At 55.5% G+C, this 22,503-nt stretch overlaps 1 protein-coding gene across 2 annotated transcripts in view; it reads left to right on the forward strand.

Annotated features, from left to right (window-relative positions):
• The first annotated feature begins 14,674 nt into the window (after positions 1-14,674).
• Positions 14,675-22,503, forward strand: part of UNC5B (unc-5 netrin receptor B) — a 55,856-nt gene continuing 48,027 nt past the window's right edge. For both annotated transcript variants that reach the window (XM_063406295.1, XM_063406296.1), the window contains exon 1: positions 14,675-14,856. In XM_063406295.1, coding sequence (XP_063262365.1) covers positions 14,766-14,856 — 91 coding nt within the window. In that variant the 5' untranslated portion in view covers positions 14,675-14,765. The remainder of the gene's footprint in view (positions 14,857-22,503) is intronic.

Below are 22,503 nucleotides of genomic sequence, written 5' to 3' on the forward strand. Positions count from 1 at the left end.
GCACCTGGATTTTAGGATGAGGAGGCTGCAGGAGGCCCCAGGGGATGTGGAGAATGCCAGAGGATGTCTGGCTGGCTGGGAAAAACCTCTCTGCCCGCATCTCTGCCCCAGCATCGGCGCTGTCAGGAAACACAGAACTCGCTGCCCTTGTGCTGGTCTTTTATCAACCCCCCAGCACCATCCCTCTGCTAAATAAAGACCTCCAGCCTCCCCATATCAGCACTCCCAGCTTCCCACCACCCTGCAGAGACCTTGGCTGCCCTGCCCAAGGCAGCAGCAGCCGGGATAGGCAGTGAAGGTGGGGTGGCAGACGGATGTGGGGCTCAGAGAGCGCCGGAGCAGGTGATTGTTTCATTCTTTTGGGGACAGCAGGAGGCAGTTGCCATGTGGCACTGCCTGGGTTTTCCTGGAGGGTGCAGCTGATGAATAGGAGTGTTTCACTTGCCGCAGGCTGAGCCACGCAAGGCTCAGGAGAGTTTTTTTTTCCTGAGCTGCTCCATTAACACAAACAGACAGCAATGCGAGCTGCTGACACCGGGGTTAATTAAATCCATCTCTCCATCAATTCTTATTCAGCTATTATCGATGGTCATTAGATCAGCGACAAAGTGACAAGCAAACAGTAATAGACTCATCTTAACCCTTCTGGTGCTGGAGGAGGGGAGGTGCTGCAGGTGAGTGTGGAGGTGGCTGCTCTGCTCAAATTCTGTCTGCTCTCCCTTAGGCCACCCCACCTGTATCTGAAGGAGCCCTCTGGGTAGGCCAGGTCACCAGCCCCATTCTTCCAGCAAGGGGTCTGTGCCTGTGTCCCTCTCTGTCCTCCCACAGCTTCATGGCCCAAGGTCATACAGCCCCAGAAGGGTTTGGGTTGGAAGGGACTTTAAAGCTCATCTTGTTCCATCTCCCTGCCGTGGGCAGGGACACCTTCCACTGTCCCAGGCTGCTCCAAGCCCTGTCCAGCCTGGCCTTGGGCACTGCCAGGGATCCAGGGGCAGCCACAGCTGCTCTGGGCATCCTGTGCCAGGTCCCCACCGGGGCTGTGCTGTTCCTCAGGGATGCTGGGGACAGCGGATGCAGTCAGGGACAGGGTGACATGAAGGCTGAAAGCAGCAAGGTCCCACTGCCATGGCACAGAGAGGGCAGCATGCTCTGGGGCACCTGCACCTTAGTGTTGGTCCTCTGGGCCACAAAAGCCCCCTGGGCACCAAATCCCTCTGGTCACAAAGCTGCCCCAAACTGCCAGGGAGAGCAATGGGGTGATGCCACCCTTGGCAGAGACCCTCAGAGCTGCTGTGCACACCTGAGCAACCACACAAACCATGGGAAGAAAAACCTGGGCTATCGCCACCCGTGAAAGTTCTGAGAAGAAGAATAAGGGAATATTTGTCCCCTGGAGCCATTCCCTCTTGCAGAAGGCAGAGCTGCTCCCCCCCTGCCCCACGCCCGTGTCCTGCAGGCCCTTCCAGTGCCACTCACACTTTCCCAGTCTGGCTGGCGGGGAAAAGCTGCGGCTGCTGCTGCTCTCCTCCCTCTCCCCCTCTGATTAACAGCTTAAATGAGAACTGAAGGCTGCCCAAGGGCTGCAATACATTTTCACGCTCCTGCCGCCGCAGCCAACAAGGCAATGTCCAGCTCCCTCCAAGGTCACTCACAACCTTCAAGTGACTTTCCAGCACTTGTGTCCTGTGGTTTTAGCTCCTGGAGGGAGGAGGTGGGCTCTCGCTGGGAGTGCTGGGGCTTGGTGCTGGCTGACGTGATGATGGGCTGTGAAATGTCAGAAGTAAAATAAACATGAAATTTTGTGCAGGTAAATAACTCATAGGATTTTTGTCTGCTTGCATATCATAGAATGGTTTGGATTGGAAGGGACCTAAAAGATAATCTAATTCCAACACCTTTCCATAGGAAGGGACACCTTCCACTATCCCAGGTTGCTCCAAGCCCTGTCCAACCTGGCCTTGGGCACTTCCAGGGATGGGGCATCTTCCACGCCTCTGTATTTTACCACCCTCGCTGTAAGAATCTTTGTAACTGTGTGTAAGGTGACAGCCTTACACACAGTAAATACTTTTAAAAAATATATTCATTACCACTTTTCTCCCTCTTACAACCCTCCTTGTTGTCGTGCTGTTGGAATTGGTGGCGGTAGGGATGTCATTTTTCTGGAGAAGGTGCCTGAAATCCCTCCTTCCAACCTTTGGTGCAAGGACAAGGTTTCTGAGTGCTGGCACGAGTGCCCCATCTGCGCTGGCAGGGGAAGTGTGTGCTCCTGCAGGACTGCCTGGGATTCCTGGAAACAGTTCATGGTTCAGTGCTGCTTCATTGCTCTCCAGGACACGCTGCTGCATCGTCACTCTTTGTGCTGGGTTAGAGATCCTGGCGTGTGCTGCAGATAACTTTCTTTGTGTTGCTCTTTAGGGCGGCTTTTAACACCTGCAGAAGCTGCAAGGTGCACTGGGGCTGGATAGAAACAATTTATGAGCTGGTTGTCTTGGGCTGAAAAATGTAACCAAAAATGTGTGTTCTATTTTCATCTGTTGAAGCTGGTTGGGAGATATTGTTCTTTATCTCTTGTAACTCTAGGGGGATGCAGAGGGCGATGCCTTCTGGTAATGGGACACCTGATAACACCAGATAAGGCAGGGCCTCCTTATCTCTTCCTGCACCCATCCTCCTCCGAGGGACATCCCCTGTGAATGGGCCATTGAAGGCCTCTCACAGGACTGATAACATCACCTCATTCCATTGGGAGATGCTCCAGCCAGCGGGAGGAGCCAAAGCCTTTCCACGGGGATAAAACCAGCAATTCCAAACACTAATTCAGCCGGTTTTCTACTGAATTCTTGGAGCAAGAGTGGACCCATCTTGCCAGCACTGGACCCTTTTTTTTCTACAGGATCATCTCTACTCCACAGAACAACATCTGTTACTCCAGGAAGACTTACTTGGACTTCCAACACGCTGACAACAGGGTGTCAGGTCGTATCTCTGACTCTGTCAGGGTTTTCTAGGACTTTTGTTTGTTTGCTTGTTTGGGTTTTTTTGTACGACTGCATTTGTATTTTTTTTTTAATATTCCTAGTAAAGAACTGTTATTCCTATTCCCATATTTTGCCTGAAAGCTCCTAATTGCAAAACTGTAACAATTTGGAGGGAGAGGGGTTTTACATTCTCCATTCCAAGGGAGACTCCAGTTTTCCCTTACCTGTCTTTCCAAACCAAGACACTGGTGAAGCCTTCCTTGCCAGAGTGGGGGAATGGGCACACACAGGGTGAATTCCCGGGGGAAAAGGAGGCAGGGTGCTGCAAGGTGAATGTGTGACACCTCTGTCTCCAAACACAGAGAGGGACCTCCTGGATGGCATCCCAGCACACGGCAGGGAGGGTGGAATAGGTGATCTTTGATGTCCCTGCCAACCCAACCAGTCTGGGATTGTAGATGTCTCTAACCATGCCCCTGTGCACATAGCCAAGGTATTTTATCCTTGCTCTTCCTCAGTGTAGGGATACAGGATGGGCACGTTAGGGAATGTCCTTTATTCCTGAGGCAGGGGGAAAACAGCACAAAGGGATGAAAGCTGATTCCAGCTCAGGGGGAGAGGGATTGCCCCCTCAGCACAGCCCTGATCCAGGAAAGTGCCTGTGTCTGGTGGGGATCCAGCTGAGCCTGGTCCCACATCACTGGGAAAGGGAAGGAAGAGGTGGCTGGATGTGAGCAGGGGACAAACACTGCTGAGCCAAGCCCGAGCTCGTCCCTGCTCTGGGACTGTGGCTCTGCTCAAACCTCACACACATCCTTCCCCTCCCCTCCTCTCCCCAAAAGGGAAATAATTGCCATATTCATTTGTGGAGGGAAATAATTACTTCATTCACGACACAAAGTCAATTTTTGTCCTGAACCAGAGGGAGCTCTGTACTGACAGAGGGAATTTCAAGGAGAGCAAAAATCAGCCTGGCATTTGTATCCTCAATTAAAGGCGAGAAGGAGCCAGCAGTGAGTTGTGGGTTGTTGTTTGGTTTGTTTTGTTTTTTTTCTCTCTCCCTCTGTTTTTTTACAGATCAAATCAGATAACAGCTAAAATATTCTGGCTTCTCCAGCTGAGGCTGGGGGGAGAGGAAAGGTCTTTAACTTTGCTAGCCATACTGAAATCAAAAGATGACTCTGGCAGGAGCTCTTTCCCTCCCTCATTCCACGGCAGCTGGGTGAGGACTGCTAGGGGCAACCTCTTGGTCATTTAGTGGGGCCAGGAGAGGCACAGGCAAGTGCTTCACACAGGTGAAACTGTTTATAGGAATTAAAAGGGAAAAGGTTTTATAAAATCACCTGGGACCAGTGTGCTGTGGGGGATGGTGTCTGGTGTGGGCCTGAGAATGAGGCCACTGAGTGGGAAATGGGAGTCCTGGGTGAGGGGGAAAGGGCAGCTGGCATCCTGCAGTGGGAGCACAGGTGCTCTGGTAGGTAAATGGTGAACTGGAGCCTTTGGAGTGGCTCTGGCTGAGTGCCCAGCACCCTGCTCCCCCTGGGTTGCCCTCCACAGCCACTCCCGTGTCACCCGCTCCCAGAGGGAAGCTGGGGGCTCTGCTGGCTCACCCGGAGCACAGGGAAGGGGATGTCTGCACGGGCCAGTGGATGGCTACTAAATGAACTGGGGAAAGAGGCAGCTGGAGGTGGTTGGTTGTGTAAATATTTCTGCTTTTTCCCCATCTGCACCACCATGGCTGAAGCCGGTGTCTGTGACAGAAAACTGATGGGACATTGGTGCCAGGGGTGAATATCTCAGGAGGAGCCATACACGTTTCAAATGTATAAATCTTTAACTGCTCTTGGGTGGTTAAAGATGTCTGTACATCTTTTCCTAAATCTTTGACCACCGTTGGGTAACCTTGAGAGGGGTGTTTAGGAGTTTATTCAGGGAGCCCAGGGGGCTCTGGGGTGTGACATGCTTGTGTGAGGCTCACACATCCTTGTATGAGGCTCAGCACATCCCTTTGGATGGGGCTGGCCAGCTCAGCCAGCGCCACAGGGAATGTCACAGGCTCATATAATGGGTTTGGCTCAGGAAGGGACCCCACAGACCATCAACTTCCAACCCAAATATCCTCAAGGCCCTCCATATGGCGAACTTTTCCTGCCTCCAAAATCGAGTGCGGAATGTAAAGATCAGCCCTGGCTCCATCTTCCTCCCTGCATCCCCCAGAGCATTCCCAGCCTGTGTTTCTTCCAGGTACTGGCTGAATGCTCTTCCTGAGCCTCACGTACTTGAGCACAGCACTCTCAGAACGATGGAGAGCAGGTCTGCAAAGCTGTTTTTTTTCTCCTCCAGGCTGACTTTTAAGCATCAGCACCTGGCTTCAGCAGGGAGGTTGTCCTTGTTCGAGGGGTCTGAACTGGAGGTTTGGGGCCAGGCTGGGAGCAGGCAGCCCAATCCGTGAGCATTTGCACCACAGGAGAAGCTGGGAGCAGCTCACAGCCTGGTGGGTGGAAAGTCCTGCTGGCTCGTAGCTATTTTGAGGTAAGGCATTAATTGAGGACCAGGGGGAAAACAATAAAGCCATCCCCGAAATAGAAGCTGTCAAAATGTCGTTGCTAGGAGTGAAGCCGAGCCCGATTTATGTTGGTTTTTTTTTTTTTTTTTCCTGTTGCAGAGCTTCAAAGCAGCAGTGAGGGGGCCCAGGTTTGGGGGTTTCTTTGCTCCCACCAAACCCAAACTTGCCAAAGATGTCCCCTGTGCCCGGAGCCGGCGCCGGGCAGGCAGCGCCAGCCGGGCACGCGTTAGGGCTGAGGCTTCTCCCTGACATTTAGAAGATGCCTTCGGGGCCCTTTGCATTTGCCGCTCCAAAGATTTGCCTGTTTGTTTTGGAAATTAGCAGCGTTCAAGCTTGTTTTTATGGAGAAAGCCTCTACGAAAAAGGGTTTTTTCACATGGAGGGAGGATTGCCTGGAGGATGGAGGTTGGGCAGGGTTTTGCTTCCAGGATGGGGAGAGAGAGGAGGGATTTTTAAGGAGCAGTTTTGATGTTTTATGTACAAAAGCAGTGTCTGTAACACTGAGTGTGTGGTTCTGTGTTGGTTCTAACAGTTCTGGGAGCAGGAGCTCCTGCTGCATCAGTCCTGGGGCTGTGACCCGGGAAGGGGTCACAGATCTGACTTCTCCCGGCAGCCCCAGGTGGGAGCAGGGTGGTTTATGATTCCCCCATCCCACCCTGCCTCTCCATAAACTGCATTCCATCTGAAAAAGCAGGATGAACACTAGCGAGGGCAGAGAGGGAGGGAAAAGCCTGCTCTGCTTCCTGTCCCACCCCAGCTGGGCACATGTGGGGGCCCCTGAGGGCTGTTGGTGTCAGAGTCCTTTTGGGTTGTTCCCATGCCACAGTTTACAAGCACTCCTCAGGAAGAGCATTCTCTTTCCACCAATATCATCTCCCAGCACTTGCCATCTTTTTTTCCCCCCCCATGCAGAAAGCTGCAAATCGAGACCCCGAGGCGCCCGTGTAGCGCCAAGACAACTCTGCTGTCTCTCTTTTAAAGATATATTTTCCATTTTGCAGTGTTCAAACACCATCTGCTGTTTTGCATGGCGGCGCTTTCACAGGAGGGGTGCGTTTTTAGGTGTAAATTGTTCTTTAAAGTACATATTGACAGTGCTGGAGGCTGGAGAGGCTGGAAAAACCCCACAGAAAGTACCACGGCCCTGGTCTGTAATGGCCACTCTCACTGTGGGGGACTTCATGGTCAGGTGGGATATTGGGAAGGAATTGTTTTCTATGAGAGAGGCCCTGGCACAGCATTCCCAGAGAAACTGTGGCTGCCCCTGGATCACTGGGAGTGTCCCAGGCCAGGCTGGACAGGGCTTGGAGCAGCCTGGGACAGTGGGAGGTGTCCCTGCCCGTGGCAGGAGGGTTGGAGTGACTCTTCAAGTTCCCTTGCAACCCCAACTTTGTAGGATTTGTGACTCAAGGACAGTGTCACCCCAAAGAGACCCCTTGGGCTTATAATAATGAACTGACAGTGCTGCCTGCGACATGGAGCTTTTGGAAGATCAGGGTTATTCAGAGCAACAAGGCTCCGTTTCAGAGGGATACTCCTGGCAAAAGCCGGGATAATGATACCACCCCTCAGTTAATCCTCTGTCTCTCTTTCAAGGCAAACAAAGCAGCAGCAAATAACTGGTGAAGAAACTTAGTCCCTGACCTGTAGCACTTCAACCAAATACGATTAAAATAATTGTAGCCGCCGGTGGCTGCTCTCCCGTTCCCTGTTCCAGCGTCCCTGGGGTGTGCTGACTGCAGCCCCGCGTGTCCCAGCATTAACTGGGTGCCTCGCTGGCAGCTATCACCTCACTTATTTCAGGAGCTGTAATTTATGTCAGGCCAGGTGTGCCAAGTGGCCCGATCACACCAAGGTCAGGCAGTGGCTGCTGTGAAAGGCGTGAGAGTGGGAGCCTGGCAGTGCAGCAGCTCCTGCCCAGCCTCTCCAGGAGGATTCTCCCAGCTCCCTGCGTGCTCCAGGCTCAGGCACGCTCCACACACCGAGTACAGGGAAGAAAATGATGATTTTCACATGTGATCTTTATTTTTTTCTCCCATTTTTTCTATTTCATCTCCTCTTTTTTTTCCCCTCTTCTGCTGTTCCAGGTTCTTGCTGGCAACAACAGCCGTTGTGTTTTGACGAGTTAATAAACATCTCCCCCAGGAGCCAGGGAGCTCCAGCATGCTCTGCTTCACCGTGTTTTACGTCTGACTAGCAGAGTTTGCCGAGCAAGAGGTGTTTTTCTAATCTGGGAACTTGGTGGCTCACGTTTCCCACCTCTCCCCGGAGCTGCTGCGCTTCCCTGCTGATACTGTGATGCTTCTGTTGTCTCCTGGAGGGCAACCCAGCCCTTTCTGCCACCCCCAATCCTGAGTTGTCACTTGGGTCCCGTGCCTTGGAGCTGTTTATCAGCCTTGAAAGTTAAGATACCAGTGTTCATCTTGCTCTGGGACCTGAGTGCTCCCACAGCACGGGATTCCTGTGCTGACGGGATCCCCTTCACTGATGGAAGTGCCACCAAAAACACCACCAAAAACACCACCACTGCTGCAAGGAGCTGCTGCTGGACACCAGGGCTCTGCACTGCTGGCTCACCCCGCCTTGCTCCTCCCAAGCACCTCCATCACTGCTCCACTAACACAGAGCCCCACAGCCCCTGGCTTTTGTCAGCTTTGCGGACCAAAATCCAAGACTTCGTCGTTTTCAGAGCAGCATGTGAGGAAGGCCTTGGAAACCTGAAGAGCAGGCACAGATGGACACTGCTCCAGAACCTGCTGTTACTGCGATGCCCCTCAGGGCTGCATCCACCTGGAGGATGGTGGATGCCTTCTTGCCTTTGTGCCTTTTGGCAAGAACATTCGAGTCCTTGGGAGCGGCGTGGGGCAGCCCCGGGCAGGCGGCGTGTTGTCCACGGAGCCAAATTGCCAGTTCCGCCTTGTAGAACATTATTGCTCGTGAATTATGGATGGTGATTGCACCTCCTGGACCATAAATTATTGAGCTGACACGCTGGATGGAGAGCCAGGAGCAGGGGCCGTGCTCGTGGCAGGCGGGTCTGGAACGTGGTGTCTTCACAAGGAGCGGGGGAAGATTTTCCCCCCTTTCCTTCCTGAGCAAGAGCATCTCGGCCTGAAGCTGTGGGAACAGCAGAGCCCTGCTCACCCTGTCTCACCCGACTAACTGGGAGGGCAGCCCCAGCCAAAAATCCCTGGTGAGGGGTCCTGGAGAGTCCCTGCACTGGGACATGGACAGAAACTCCAGGGTCCCCTCTCTGCCTATCCTGTAGCATCATCATGGGCACTTCTGAGCCCAGTAACCTCTCCTTGCCCTCAGGGGGATGTGGGGCATGGTTTATTTAGCTGATTAGATGCTATTTATCTCCCAGGCTGTGCTGGTCCAGCACTCCTGGCCAGGCATGGCAGGTCTGCCGAGCGCCTTGTCCGACACGTGCTGCCGGCAGCCTGGGGCTTTGGGGACTCCCTGAGGTGGCTGTTCCATCTTGTTTAACAGACCTTGACAGACCTGTGTGCCCCGTGAGCTTGCCTAAATGCTTTCTGGGGGCCACTTAGGCTGCAGGTCTCCATAGCACCCTGTGGCAATGAGTTCCATAATGTAATCACGGGTGGCGTGGGAAAAGCGCCGGCTTTTGTTTGTCCCTAAATCTGCTGCCTGATAACTCGATTTGGGCACTCCTGGTTCCTCTCTCAGAAGAAATAGGGAATTATCACTGCCTCTGCACCTGCTCCACAGCACTGGTGCTTTTATACTGTCCTGCTGTGGCTTTTCTTTCCCCCTCCCTTATTCGTCCCTCCTGGCGATTTCCAGCTCTCCTGCCAGCTCTGCTTCACACAAAAGGTGGAGATGGGAAGGTCCCTGCTTTGCTTGGTGGCTGTGCTGATCTTCCTTCTCCCCTGCTCTCTTCCAGATGCTCAGGAGGCTCTGCTGACTCCTGCCCAGGTGCTGACAGCTCCCTCTGGAGCAAACCCTGGTCTCAGTGAACCCCAAGGCATTTCCTGGTGCTTTGGGGAGCTCGCTCCTTCCCATCAGTTCCCTGCGTGCACACGTGGAGCTGTTCCCAGGCACCCAGGCCAGCCTCTGACACGGGAAAGGGTTCCTAACGTGGGTTATGGTCACCCTGGGAATCACTGTCTCCTAACCAGGCCTTCCTGGCCCCTGGGGGAGCAGCTTTCACCTCCACCCTCCTGTGGGACACAGATGCTGTGAAGAACCATCCAGGGTGGAGGAGAGAGGTGACACGAGGGTCCAAGAGGACACAGGGGGATGGGGTGGGGGGGTTGTGTCTGCCCCTCCCCATGCCCAGCAGGGTTTCCATGGCATCTCAAGCTGAAGCTGAGGAGCCTCTGGAGTGGGGGGAAAGTGAAGCGCTTTCCCTAATCGAATCACACGCCAGTGTCACTTGTAAAGCTCTGCAAAGCAGAAAGGACTTGGGAGCCACTGAACCACAAACTCCTGCTCCCTCTCCAGTGCCTCCGTGGAGATCCTGCCTCTCTCCTTGCCCATGAGCTCAGTCTGGGAGAGAGCCAGGACTCAGAGATCCCACGTTGTTCCCCACACCTGGTGCAGGCCCTGCACACCAGCTGTCCCATGGGCTGGAGGATTTGGGGATATGTAAATGGTGTTTCCATCCTCTTGGTCTTCCTCTTGGGCTGTTTTGCCCTCTCTGGTGATGTCCCTGACAGGGAGGGCCCCCTGGGCACACATGGTGTCCTGCTGATCAAGGGGGTCTTCTCCATCCTCAGCTTCCATGAAGGTGCTGCATCTTCTCCTGCGCCTTGCTCAGCTCCCTCAGGAGCTCCTATCAGCCCAAGCATGGGATGTGCCTCCCTGTTTGGAGGATTCGCCTCCCTGCTCTGAGCTTAAAGGGGTAACCTGGGGAGCCCCCGGTGTGGGGTGGGGGAGCCCATGGAGAGGGGGAAGGAAGGGAGGGTGCTGGGTGTTTCACCCTCAGAGAGCATGGGAGAAAATCAGCAGGGAAGCATGGAATCATGGAATGGTTTGGGTTGGAAGGGACTCTAAGGATCACCTTGCTCTAACCCCCTGCCATGGGCAGGGACACTTCCACTATCCCAGGCTGCTCCAAGTCCCATCCAACCTGGCCTTGGACACTGCCAGGGATCCAGGGGCAGCCACAGCTTCTCTGGGCACCCTGTGCCAGGGCCTGCCCACCCTCACAGGGAAGAATTTCTATCTTACATCTCCTCTAAACCTCCCCTCTTTCAGTTTCAGCCAGTTCTCCCATGTCTTGTCACTGCCAGCCCAGGGAAGCTGACCCATGGCAAACCGAGGGGACACGCTGGCTCCAAATAGGTGACCCCAGGTGTCCCCCAGCACAACCTGCCTGTCAAAACACACTGGGCCACCTCTTCTGCAGAAAAACATGCTCTGTCCTCCTTTTCCTGCCCTGACTCTCCCTGTTTTATGGAGAAGCAAATTCCCTGTCCTTTTCAGGACACTGCCCAGCACTTCTCTGTGGCAGTAACAGCATCCTTGCAGCAGGCCTGTCAGCAGGAATTCCTGCAGCGTCCTTTGCTGCTCCCAAAGCTCTCAGGTGAGGAAATCATCAGTAGTAGGGAAAAAAAAAAAATATGAAATGAACCATGGCTAACTCAGTGTTTACTTTGTGCCTGGTAACAACAAGCTGCCTGTTGAAATTCTCTCTTTACAAAAGCAGGGGGTTTCAGCCCGGCTGGATTCCCGGAGGGGGGAAGCAGCTTTTTGCGGGCAGAGAGGAGATGTGGCAGGCTGGGCTGGTGGGGAGGCAATGCCAGGGCATCCCAGGGAAATCAGAACTCTCTGCAAGGCTTCTCCGTGCTGGGGAAGCCCTTCCCAGTGCCCTGACCCCGCATTATCAGCAGCTTTGCTGTGTGTCTCCTCTCCTTCCCCTGCGTGCTGCTCTTCAGGCGCTCTCCCCTTCCTAGTGCCTAATTAGGTTGGCAGGACTGTTTGTCCCGATAGCACGGCCATGGATAATGCCATGCAAATTGCCTCCAAGACCTCTGAACCCCCAAATAAAAAAGCACCTCTGGCTACCCCTGGCTGCAGCCTTTCCAGCCGACCAGGGCTGCAAATGACGTCTGAGGGCTTGAAAGAACAAGCTCTTTAAAAAAGAAAGACGTAAAATTGTCCTCCTTCCCACGGATTGAATTTTTTTTTGTAGCTTAAAGATGTCTTGATAACTTGGTGCCAGCAAGCCCAGATCACTGAGGTATTTAGTGAGGAGAGAGGTCTGAAAGGAAAGGAATCAACAGAGGATGTTTCAGCCCACCTCAGGTCTGCTCTGCCTCCGAAGTTTGGGTGGGGAAAGAAACCCACCCCTCCCATGACGGTGCGGCCGGAGCTGAAGGGCGCCGTGACCTCAAATCCCAAACAAGTGAGTCTTTGTCTCACCTCCTGATTGAGCTCTGGGAGTTTCCTCTGTTTATTATTCGTCTGATTGCCATCTTTTTTAACGCTTTGGTGCACCCCTTCCTCCTGGCTGTGCCGGAGACCCGCATGCCCAGCCCTGACGCCGGGATGCGCCGCACCCCTGAGCTGGGAGCAGTCCCTCCTTTGCCCGGTGCACAATGCCAGCCACCGCAGGAGCCAGGGACCCTTTCCCACGTGTCACCCGCTTCCCCCTGGCCGCATCCAGTCCCTCTGGGAATGACCCTGCGGGCCCAGCCCAGCCCGGTGCAGCTCCTCACACCTCGGCTCGGCTGCTGGGAGCGGTCCTGCAGCGCCGGGAATTTTGATTGACACGCTCATGCCTGGCCATTAGAGGGAAAACGAGGGCTAGTGCGTAAACACCTGGGAGGAAAAGCAGCCCTTTGCCTTAATGATAGTTTGTCATGTCATATTTTTCTCAAATGGCGCAATAGGGGTAAGTGAACCCTTCATTTGCATGGCTTTAATTCGTATTTTGAATACCAGACTGCCTTAAACGCTGCCTGGTTTAACCCACCCGCTCTCGCTCGTTTCTACAAAAGGCACACTCCCAAAGCAGGCACTTTGAAATGCCACTCATCTGGCCCGGTCCAGCTGGAAACCACCTTTTTGTCCTTTATTTTCCCAGAGCTCTTACCCCCAGAGCCAGCACTGCTGGGTTGGCATCAGCTGCCTCCCTTCTCCCCGCTGCCCAGCCAGGCTCTTCCCTTACAGCTTCACTCCCTCGACAGCAACTGGAAATGGGATTTATTTGGGTTTGGGTTTTTTTTTTTTTTTCCGCTCTTCAGCCTTTTCCGGCACGTCCCACTGCTCTGTAAATCCCGGCTGAAGTGCAGCCGAGTGTGGGATGCTCGAGGTAGCACTCAAGGCAGCTGCATCCCCAGTGATGTGCAGGTGGCCCAAGCCGCATGCCATGAGCCCTTCCCGGCTTTTTGGGGGTGCCTCTGGTGAGGGAGAAGGAACCCGGGCAGCAGGAAGAACTCACGGAAGGTTCCCAAAGGCGGATTTCGTTTTGGGGCGACGCTTTGCGTGTAGCATCCCGACTAAAGGTCTGTCAGGGTTCGCACTGCGCTCTGAAGGCGGCGAGCAGGCTGAGCCCCCGGAGCCAGCCCGTGGCCGGAGCAGCTCGCCGAGCCCCGGGAGCCAGCCCGTGGCCGGAGCAGCTCGCCGAGCCCCCGGAGCCAGCCCGTGGCCGGAGCAGCTCGCCGAGCCCGGCGAGCCCCGGCGCCAAAACCGCGGCCCCGCTCGCACCGGGCTGGCGGCGAGGCACAGGCTGTAATTACCGCCTGCCTGCCGGGGCGCCTTCGCCCCCGCTGCCCTACCCCGAGGAGCGGAGCAGCTGCCAGCAATTAAAAGTAGTTGGCAGTTCCCATGCTATTTTAACCATTTCTAGGCGGCCGTGGCAGCCCCTTCTTCCTCGGTGGGAAGGAGTGGATCTTGCTGGCACTGTGAGGGCACAGACAGTGCTGCAGCACGTGGCTTTGCTGAATTTGGGGGTCTCTCTCCCCCCAAAAAAGCGTTGCTGAGCCCTTTTGTCCCCTCCTTCCTCCGCTGAGCCAAGGTGGGGTTTAAACCCCTTCTGAGGAGGGACTCACCAGCTGGAAAACTGCAGCCCCACCAAAGCCTGCAAACCTGTGGGTTTGTTTAAATTCTTTACAAGGAGGGAGATACAGGCATATCACGGAATGGTTTGGGTTGGAGGAGACCTTAAGGATCATTTAATTGCAACCTGGACACCTTCCACTATCCCAGGTTTCTCCAAGCCCTTTCCAGCCTGGCCTTGGACACCTCCAGGGATCCAGGGGCAGCCACAGCTGCTCTGGGCAGCCTGTGCCAGGGCCTCAGCACCCTCACAGGGAAAAATTCCTTCTAACATCTTCTCTAAATCTCTCCTCTTTCAGCTGAAAACCATTCCCCCGTGTCCTTGTACTATCTGCCCCAGTAAAAAGTCACTCTCCATCCTTTTTATTAGCCCCCTTTAAAACCGAGAGGCCACATATCAAGAAGCAGTTGCAGGATAACTCCCTCAGTGTGTGAATTTTACCTTTTATTATTTGTGTGCATCTGCATCTGTTATTTTTATGCTCCTGCAGGTACATCCTGCAGCCTGGATTTTAATGCCCGTTTTCAGCGGAGGGGTGAGAGAAGGGGTACAAGAAAGATGGAGAGAGACTTTTTAAAAGAGCACGTCGTGATAGGCAAGGGGGAATGGCTTCAAATTGAAACAGGGCAGGGTTAGACGGCATATTGGGAAGGAATTGTTCTCGGGGAAGGTGGGCAGGCCCTGGCACAGGGTGCTCAGAGAAGCTGTGGCTGCCCCTGGATCCCTGGCAGTGTCCCAGGCCAGGCTGGAGGGAGCCTGGAGCAGCCTGGGACAGTGGAAGGTTTCCGTGCCGGTGGAAGGAGATGACCTCGCAGTCCCTTCCACGCCAGCCCATTCCCGAGGCCGTGCCAAGAGCGCAGCAGGACGCTGCTTTCCGCCTTCCAGGACTCCCGCGGGGGGCTCGGGGGCCCCGGCTCTGCTGGCACTGCGCGGCTCCCCCTGGTGCCCGCCGGCCCCGCTGCAGAGCGGGGCTGCGCTGCGCCCGCTCCCGGCCGCGCTGCACCCGCGCATCCCGGGCTGGGCCGGGCGGGGCGCGGCTGAGCCCGGGCGCAGCTCCCGGCAGGGCCCGCCCCGGCCCGCCCCGGCCCGCCCCGGCCCGCCCCGCCCGGCGCCGGGCAGCCCGGCAGTGTGGCGAGGCGGGCGGGCAGCGCTCCGCTCCCGGTGCCGCTGCGATCCCGCTGCCGCCGCCATGCCGCCGCCCGGCCCCCGCCGACTCTCCCTCCTCCTCCTCTCCTTCTTCCTCCCCGCGCTGCTGCTCCGCCGGGCGCTGGCCGCCGCAGGTAAGGGGGACACGAGTTTGGGGGGCGATGGAGGGCTGTGGGGTGGGCAGCATCTCCCCCGAAAAGTTCGCTGCGGTTGAGGTGCCCGGCCTTGGGACGCCGAGTTGGCGTTTTGGGTTGTTTTTTTTTTCTTCTTTCTTTAATATAAAGGTTGAGGGGTTGGCGGTGGGGGGCAGCTGGGCGCCCTCCGCGCCCTTGCGTTGCATCCCGGGGGATGCTCCCGGGAGGAGGATGCTGGCGGGGGATGCGGGCTGGCAGCGCCCTGCGCGCCGGGGGGATGCTCCGGTCCGGGGGGGGATGATGTTCTGGGGGGGTGGGTGGGGGCTGGCAGCGCTCCCCGCTCCGGGGGAGATGCTCCGCGGGGATACGGGCTGGCAGCGCTCCCCGCTTCGGGGGGGATGCTCCGGGGAAAGCGAGCTGCCAGCGCCGCTCCCTGCTCGCCTCGCCGTGCCGCTTCCTTATATTTCTCTGTGTGTGTGTGTGTGTGTATATATATATTTATTTATTTTTCTTGGCAAAAGCAAAACAAACCCAGCCCTGTTTGTAGTAGCGCCGGCGTGTGATTTGCCCGGCGGGTCAAATAAGTAACTATTCAGGGCGGATTTTTTAATCTTTTTTTTTTTCTCTCTCTCTTTTTAATGATTATTATTAAATCTCCATTTTTATAAGCGGAGCGATCGATGGCCGGGCAGTCTAGCGCTCTTTTCCTACGGCTGTTCAAAGTTTCCTGTGCGCAGCCCGATCTTGTGATCGAGATGCGCTCGGATCCAGCCCTTCCGTCAGTAATCCCTGCCACAGACGAGACACGGAGGCGCATCTCCCCTGCCGCCCTCTCTCGTTAGCACTCCTGGATCAAACTCAGCCTTTCCGCTGTGTATTCCACCCCCCACACCCGTCCCCGCTCCGCAGCTCACGGACATCCTCAGCTCCTCGGGACTTTGTCCTTTGTCATCCTCCGGCGCTGGCAAAGCAAAGCTGCCGTGTTTATTCTCCGGGTGTAAAAAGATGTGCTCGAGTGCGGAGCTCGGAAGGGGAGCCCTGTAAAGTTGGGTGGCTTTTTGGAGGCTGGGAGGGACCACAGCCGTGTCGGGCAAGGTCGGCATCCCGGCGGGAATCCGGGATCTCTCGCTCCCCGCGGCTCCCGGCCAGGGTTTGGGGACGCGTCGCGAAGCACAGATCGGTCTTGTTAAGGAGTTGAAAGCGTCTCCTGACAAGCTGATTTTCTAGGAAAATGAACCAAGCCTTCTTTTCTGAAGCGTAATTAAGGTGACGAGGAATTTTAGGGAGGGAGTCTAATTAGATTAATATTTTTTCCGCCTCCGCCGCAGAAAGATCCAGTGTATTTCGGCAAACGGGAAACAGGAACGGCACTATTGACTTCTCCGGGGGCCTGGATGTTGCTGCAGCAGCGTCCTCCAGCCAGGAGAAACTCTCCCTCCTGGGTGGGAAGGGAGAGGTTTGGGAGCTGGCAACTGGTGCCCTGCTTGGCTGGGAGCAGGGATGGGCAGCCAGGGGCCCGCAGGCTCGGCACGGCGTGGGATGCCAGGGTTTGGGAGGGCTGCATTAGCCAGGCTGGATTGGCCAGCCTGGATTGGCCAGGCTGCATTAGCCAGGCTGCTGTGGTCAGGGTTTAGCCGTGGCCAGGCTCTCCGTGGATGCTGAGGGGAATTGGGGGGATAGCACTGTGTTCGTGCCTGGCTCTGCCCTCTTATCTTTGTGTGCTCCCAAGTTCATGCAGGGGTTGAAAAAAAAACTGGGCAGGAGGGAGGGAGAGAATGAATGAAGGAAAAAAAAAACAAGTTAAACCTGACCCACCTGGCTCAGTTTGAGTCTGGGGAGCTCTCTCAAGGCACGCTGCTGATCTGGCATATGTATGTGTGTGTATAATAAAGTTTTTAGCTGGAGAGCTATAATTAGTGTGTTTCTCCAGGAGAGTTGGGTAGAGGTGGCATGTGATGATGCAGAGGAGGGAGCCGAGATGAGCGCTTAGCCCGGGTGATCATCCACTCCCTTCCCCATCCTTGCCTGTTTTTTGGGGAGAGGCATCACCCAGAAAACTATTTGCTCTTTTAATAGCAAAGAATGTACACGTTGTTTGTGTTGGGTTTTGCGGTGTGGGGGTAGAAAGCTGGTTTTGGACGGGGGTTTGAAACCCAGAAAGCGTCTGGTTCACTCATCCCTCCCCGGGAGCACTGCTGGGGGAACCCAGCCCTGAGCCTGGGGCTTCACCTGCCAGGCTCCCCAGGCTTCCTCCTGCTCCCGTGTGTCCTCCTCGGGGTGGGAAAACGATTTGGTGTGAGGCTTTGGAGCTTGCTGGAGGGTCATTCCCCATGGGGCTGCACAGAGGCTGTAGGAGGGCGGCTGAAATCCAGGGGGTGAGTGATGCTGGAGGTGGGGACTCGGGTGACAGAGGTGTTTACAGGCAGTGTGACACTGCCATCCCGGCGAGGGAACATCCTTCCACCCTGCTGCCCTGCCACCAGCAGGAAAACACCCAGGGACAGAGGCACAGAGAGGGGATAGCAGCACTGCTGTCCCCCAGCAGCGTGAGGACATGGGTGGCTGCCTGCTGCTGCTGCCATCGGGAGCAGATGGCCGGGGAAAAGATGCTCCAAGACCTGTTGCCTGTCAAATCCTGCCCTCTGGAAGTGGAGGCTTGAGGACAGGGGTGTGTGGAAGTATCTGCTGGGGAGTTTTTGTCTCCTTCTCCCTCAGCTGCTTCGTTGTGGAGCCCTCTCTCTCTTAGGAGTGGATGCTCTCTGTGCATGGTAGCAGCAGAGCAAAACACCGGAACAACAGCAAAAAAAGGAGAGAAATGGAAAAACACTGCTTCAGAGAGGGCAGGATCGCTTGGAAATGGTAGTTGTGGGGGGCAGGGAGGAAATCCAGCTTGCATTTTCTCTGCTTAGAAGCCAAAAGCTGACCCTGTAAGGAGCTTGGAGGGTTCAGCTGTGTCCTTCATCTCTGTGAGGTCCCGTGGGTCCCTCTGGTGCTGTAGATGCTTGCTCCCTTTCCACCCCTGTCCTAGTCAAAGGGGAATCATTTATATATAAAATATATAAAACCCAGATCTGTATTTGGGGTCAGTTAAGTGAGCCAAGATGCTGTGAGGAGCTCGCATCCCCATGGCTTTCTCCCTCCCAGTGTGTTTAGGGCAGTGGGATCATCCTGGCAGCCCTGTGGGGTTTTGGGAGAGTCCTGAGCTGGGCTTTGCTGGGCCAAGCCGGGCTGGCAGGCCAGTGCCAGGCCGGGAATGCTGTGAGGTGAGGACGGAAGGGGCTGTGTAGAGTCTGAGGAGTTCATTACAGCAGATGCTGGTGCCATAAAGCCACAGGGTCCTGCTGTTTCCTATTCATTTATATCTTCCCGGCTTTAGCGATGCTAATGCGAGTGAAAACATTTGCTGGAGCAAGGTGGGGGGGAGGTAACTCATGAGCCCATTCCCTCTGCCCTCCTGCCACCCACCCCGTGCGTCTCACCGTGGGAAGGGGGGATTAGCAGGGCTCTGAGGGATGCCTGAGCCGCTCCTCCGTGGCATTTGAAGGCCCACCGGCTCCAGGGTTGTTTTCCCCTAATCTGCAGAGCTGTAATTTGCAGTAATCGTTGCATTGTGCAAGCCAGCCCTGCCTGTGAGTCAGAGCACGGTGGCACGGAGCTGCCCCAGCCCCGGCCCGCGGGATGCAGGGCTCTGTGCAGGGGACCCGTGTCTGGTGTCTCATTCCTCCTGGAAGTGCTCGAGGCCAGCTTGGCCAGGGTCCTGCTCCAGCGGGAGGTGTCCCTGCCCGTGGCACTGGGGCTGGAACGAGATGAACTTCAAGGTCCCTTCCAACCCAAACCAGTGACTCCCTCCTGTTCACCTGGGGCTGAAGGGAGCCTGGGTTATCCTCCCCTGGCTCTGCCAGGGCTCAGCACCTCGAGAAGTGATGTGTGAGCTGCCTCTCTGAAAAGCAGAGCCTTTGTGGTGTCCCAGGAGCAGCGAACCGGCAGCTCCTGAGCGACGTCTCTGCTCACATGAGGCTGGAGCACTGGAGAAAGCCCTGTGTGACCTGCACCGGGGCTGCGCTGGGGCTGGAAATTGTGGAGCTTTGCCTTGGGAGAGGCAGGGAAGGCCCGCAGAGCTGCTCTGATGTCTCCTTCACAGCTACCCTCCCAGGGACCTCTCTGGGTGGGAGCCTGGAGGCCCCGGGCTGGATGCAGCCCCCTCCCTAACACTCCCTAAATCCTCCCTCTGCCAGTCCCGCAGCCCCGCAGGCTTGGCCGCCACTCAGAGTTTCACTGTCCAGGCAGCTCTGGAGTGCGGGTTTGCTCTGAGCTCCCTGCACGGAGGGTGATGGTGGTGGTGATGGTGTTGGTGATGGTGATGATGATGGTGGTGATGGTGATGGTGATGGTGGTGCTGATGCTGTCCCGGAGGGTCCCGGCTGGGCTCTGAGATCAGGGATAAAGCAGCTCTGCGGCCGGTGGGGAGCAGCGGGCAGAGCAGCGGCGAGCACAGCATCCCAGAGGCTGCACAGAGTATTATTTTTGAAGCCTCCTGGTTTTTTGGAGGCCTGACTCACGGCACAGGAATGCGCTGGGCTGGCAGCCCCAGACCTGCTCCTCAGCGAGGGGAAGAGCTGCCGTCTCCTCCTCCTCCTCCTCCTCCTCCTCCTCCTCCTCCTCCTCCTCCTCCTCCTCCTCCTCCGGAGCCCGTTCCCCATCCCAAACCGCTGGGCTGGGCTGGTAGCAGCCACATGTTTGCTGAGCTTGGATTTTTAGGGGATGGTTGTTTGGGGGTTTTTTTCATCACTCTCCTATTTGCTTCATCTTTTTTTTTTTTTTTTTTTTTTTTTTTTTTTTTTTTTTTTTCTTAAGGGGCTCAACCCCCCAGTTTGTGGTGGGTTTTTTTTTTTGCTGTTGTTGTTTGGTGGTTTTTTTTTTTTTTTTTTAACTTTTATTTTTACTGGGCTCAGCACCTCTGCTGAGGGAAAGGCAGAGCAAGCCCTGAGATCAAACACCAGCCAGGCTGGGAAAGGCTGGGTGAAGCCACGCTGGAAAACGAGGAAAGGGAAGGGAAGCAGGAATTATTTAGCACGGGGCTTGCTCCAGCGTGTCCTGCACTCTGCCTTTAATCTCCTGCGAGTCCCTCCCTGCTGCAGGCCAGCCCCGCTTGGGTCTCCTCTGCTCCCTCCTGCCTTGGGTGGCTTCTCCCACTCTCAGGGAGGCTGTTCCCAGTTCCAGAGGGCTCCCCCAGACCCACCCAGGTGTGATGTAGCTGGGTTAGGTGTGCAGGGAAACACCTGGGCTGGTGGGGCCTGGGCCTCTTCCCATGCCTGGAGTAACTGGGGGGTGTTGGAGCTGCGAGCTTTAAACCAAACTCGTGATGGTTGGGGCTGAACCATGGGCCAGGGGACAGTGGTGGCAGGTTTGGCTGCCCCGTGTTTCTGCAGGTAGCTCAGTCTTCCTCCATGGAGAAATTCAGGTGGGGAAAGGGAAGAAGCAAGCCCCGTGTCACCACCATGCTCAGCAGCAGGCAGGGTGTCCTACAGCCTGAGAGGCAAAAAATGTGTTTGTCTTGTGTGTGAACTCTGCTTCCCACCTTTCCACGGGCTTTGCTGAGCCCCTTCCCTTGCCTGCCTGGCTGGAGCATCCGTAGAGACCTCGGTGTCTTCTCTCCTGGTGTTCTCCTCTCTGCTGGGGATGGATGGCCAAGCTCTCACTTGTTTAGGTGCTGGGAAAAATCCTCTTTTCAGCTAATTCCTTGCTGCAGGGAGGAGGAATTACCAGGTCCCAAGCCTTGGGAGTGGCTGTGAAGCCATGTGGGGTACGAGACATGGCAGTGGCACTGGAGTCCCAAAGTTGGACTGTGTCCATGGCACCTGAGTTTATCCAAGTAAAATATAAACTCAGGCATGGCATCCCACTGTCTGCCCTGCATGCCTTGGTCTGGGTGGACGTGGCTGACATAGTCCCCCAGCATTTGAAAATCAGATGTTTTTGAGCTATTTTCCCCCTTTGGCTTTGCTTGCTGTGTAAGCTGAAGGCAGTGCTGGTGTGTTGTCTTGTTTGTTGTTGTTTTTGATACCCTGGGAGATGAAGGGTGCAAGCTGAGACACTTATATTATTACTTAAGAGTAATAATATATCTGGTTGTACAAGAAGAAAAGTAAGCAGAGCTTTTCTCTCCTGGAATCCAAGGTCTGGGCTGTCTGAAGTAAGTCCCTTCAGAAAAGGAAGAAGACCCTATGGATTTGGGGAGCATTTTTGTGGGGCTCTTTTTGGCCCCACAAGTCCATAATACCTGTGTACACACACATATAGCACCGCCACCCTCGCTCCTCTCCCCAGTTTACTCCCACATCTTATGGGAATAACAAAGGAGGAGGGAGAGGGCTGGTTTGTACCACAAGTGATCCCTTCCCAGCTGGAATACCCAGCCAAGTCAGTAAAGCCCCTCGTGGAGCCAGACACCAAAGTCAGATCCCGGCACCTCTCCTGCTCCCGGGGGGTCCTGCCGGTGTGGTTTCCATGAAGACCCCATGAATAACCTCTGCTGCCCCCCACCTCCCCTCCTTCACAGCCCTGAGCCCAGCGTGAAAGCTGGGGGATTGTTTCCCTTTGAAAGAGCGTGGAAAATCTCATTTTGAGACGTTTAATGCCCATTACATCCATCTGCCTCCCTCTTGAGCAGGGCCACTGCAGGAGGAGAGATGAGGACATCCCCGTGCAGGAGGGTGGGCTTGGGGGCTCTGTGGGAATGGTGCTGTGGGCATCAGCTGAGGATCTGTGCACATGGAAAGTAGGCAATGCTAGAAGGAGGTGTGAGGAGCGAAGAAAAGCTTCCATAGAGGTGGAGAAGTGCTCTAGGAGCTGATGGTGCTGCATGTGACATTTTTTGGATGCTTTGTCTTGTCCTAGGGATGAGTTTCAGCACACTTTGATGTGTTGAACCAAAGGCTGTCCAGGTGCAGGTAAAACCTGTGTGAGAGGGTTTGAGTGCAGGATGGGAAATGGGGAGTGCTCCTTCCTGGAAGGCACCCTGAGGATGCTCCTCCCCACCGGGCATCCCTCCCTGCTGGAGCTCTGTGGAGGCAGACGTGGTGGCGCTTAAATGGTGGGAGGTGAGGGCACAGCTGAGGTGAGAGCAAAGCTCTGTGCACTCAGACTTTGTCCTGCTGTTGCTTTGTGAGTCTTTTCTTTTGTGGGTCCCTGGGAGCTGCCACTGGCCAGGAAGTGACCCCTGCTTGCCCCCTTCTCGCCACATCAACAACATTTCAGTGCCTCTACAGGTCCCACCTCAGCACTCAAACAAGGAGCAGTTTGGGCTGCCCACCTCTGGGTGGGCTCCTGGCTGTGCCTGCACCTCCTGGGGCAGTGGCAGGATGGAGGGACAGGACATTTCCAGCCAAATCCAGGCTTCCCAGCAGGGTGGCTTGCCGGGGTGGGAGGCTATTAAAGGGTTGTGTTGCACTGTACAGCGTGGGAGTTTTCCTTAGGCAGGGGGTTGCAGAGCCCAGAAATTCCTCGGGACAGACTGAAGTGGGAGAAGGGACACGCCTGGGATGCAGGGTCGCTGCCTGCAGTGTCCTCAGTGCTTTCGGGGCACACGTGAGGACATCCACAGCAGTGGCTGAAGGCACCAAGGCTTTCACTGACCTTCCAGTGGAC

Source organism: Prinia subflava, chromosome 9, assembly GCF_021018805.1.
Source record: "Prinia subflava isolate CZ2003 ecotype Zambia chromosome 9, Cam_Psub_1.2, whole genome shotgun sequence".
In the NCBI taxonomy this organism is placed as follows: Eukaryota; Metazoa; Chordata; class Aves; order Passeriformes; family Cisticolidae; genus Prinia; species Prinia subflava.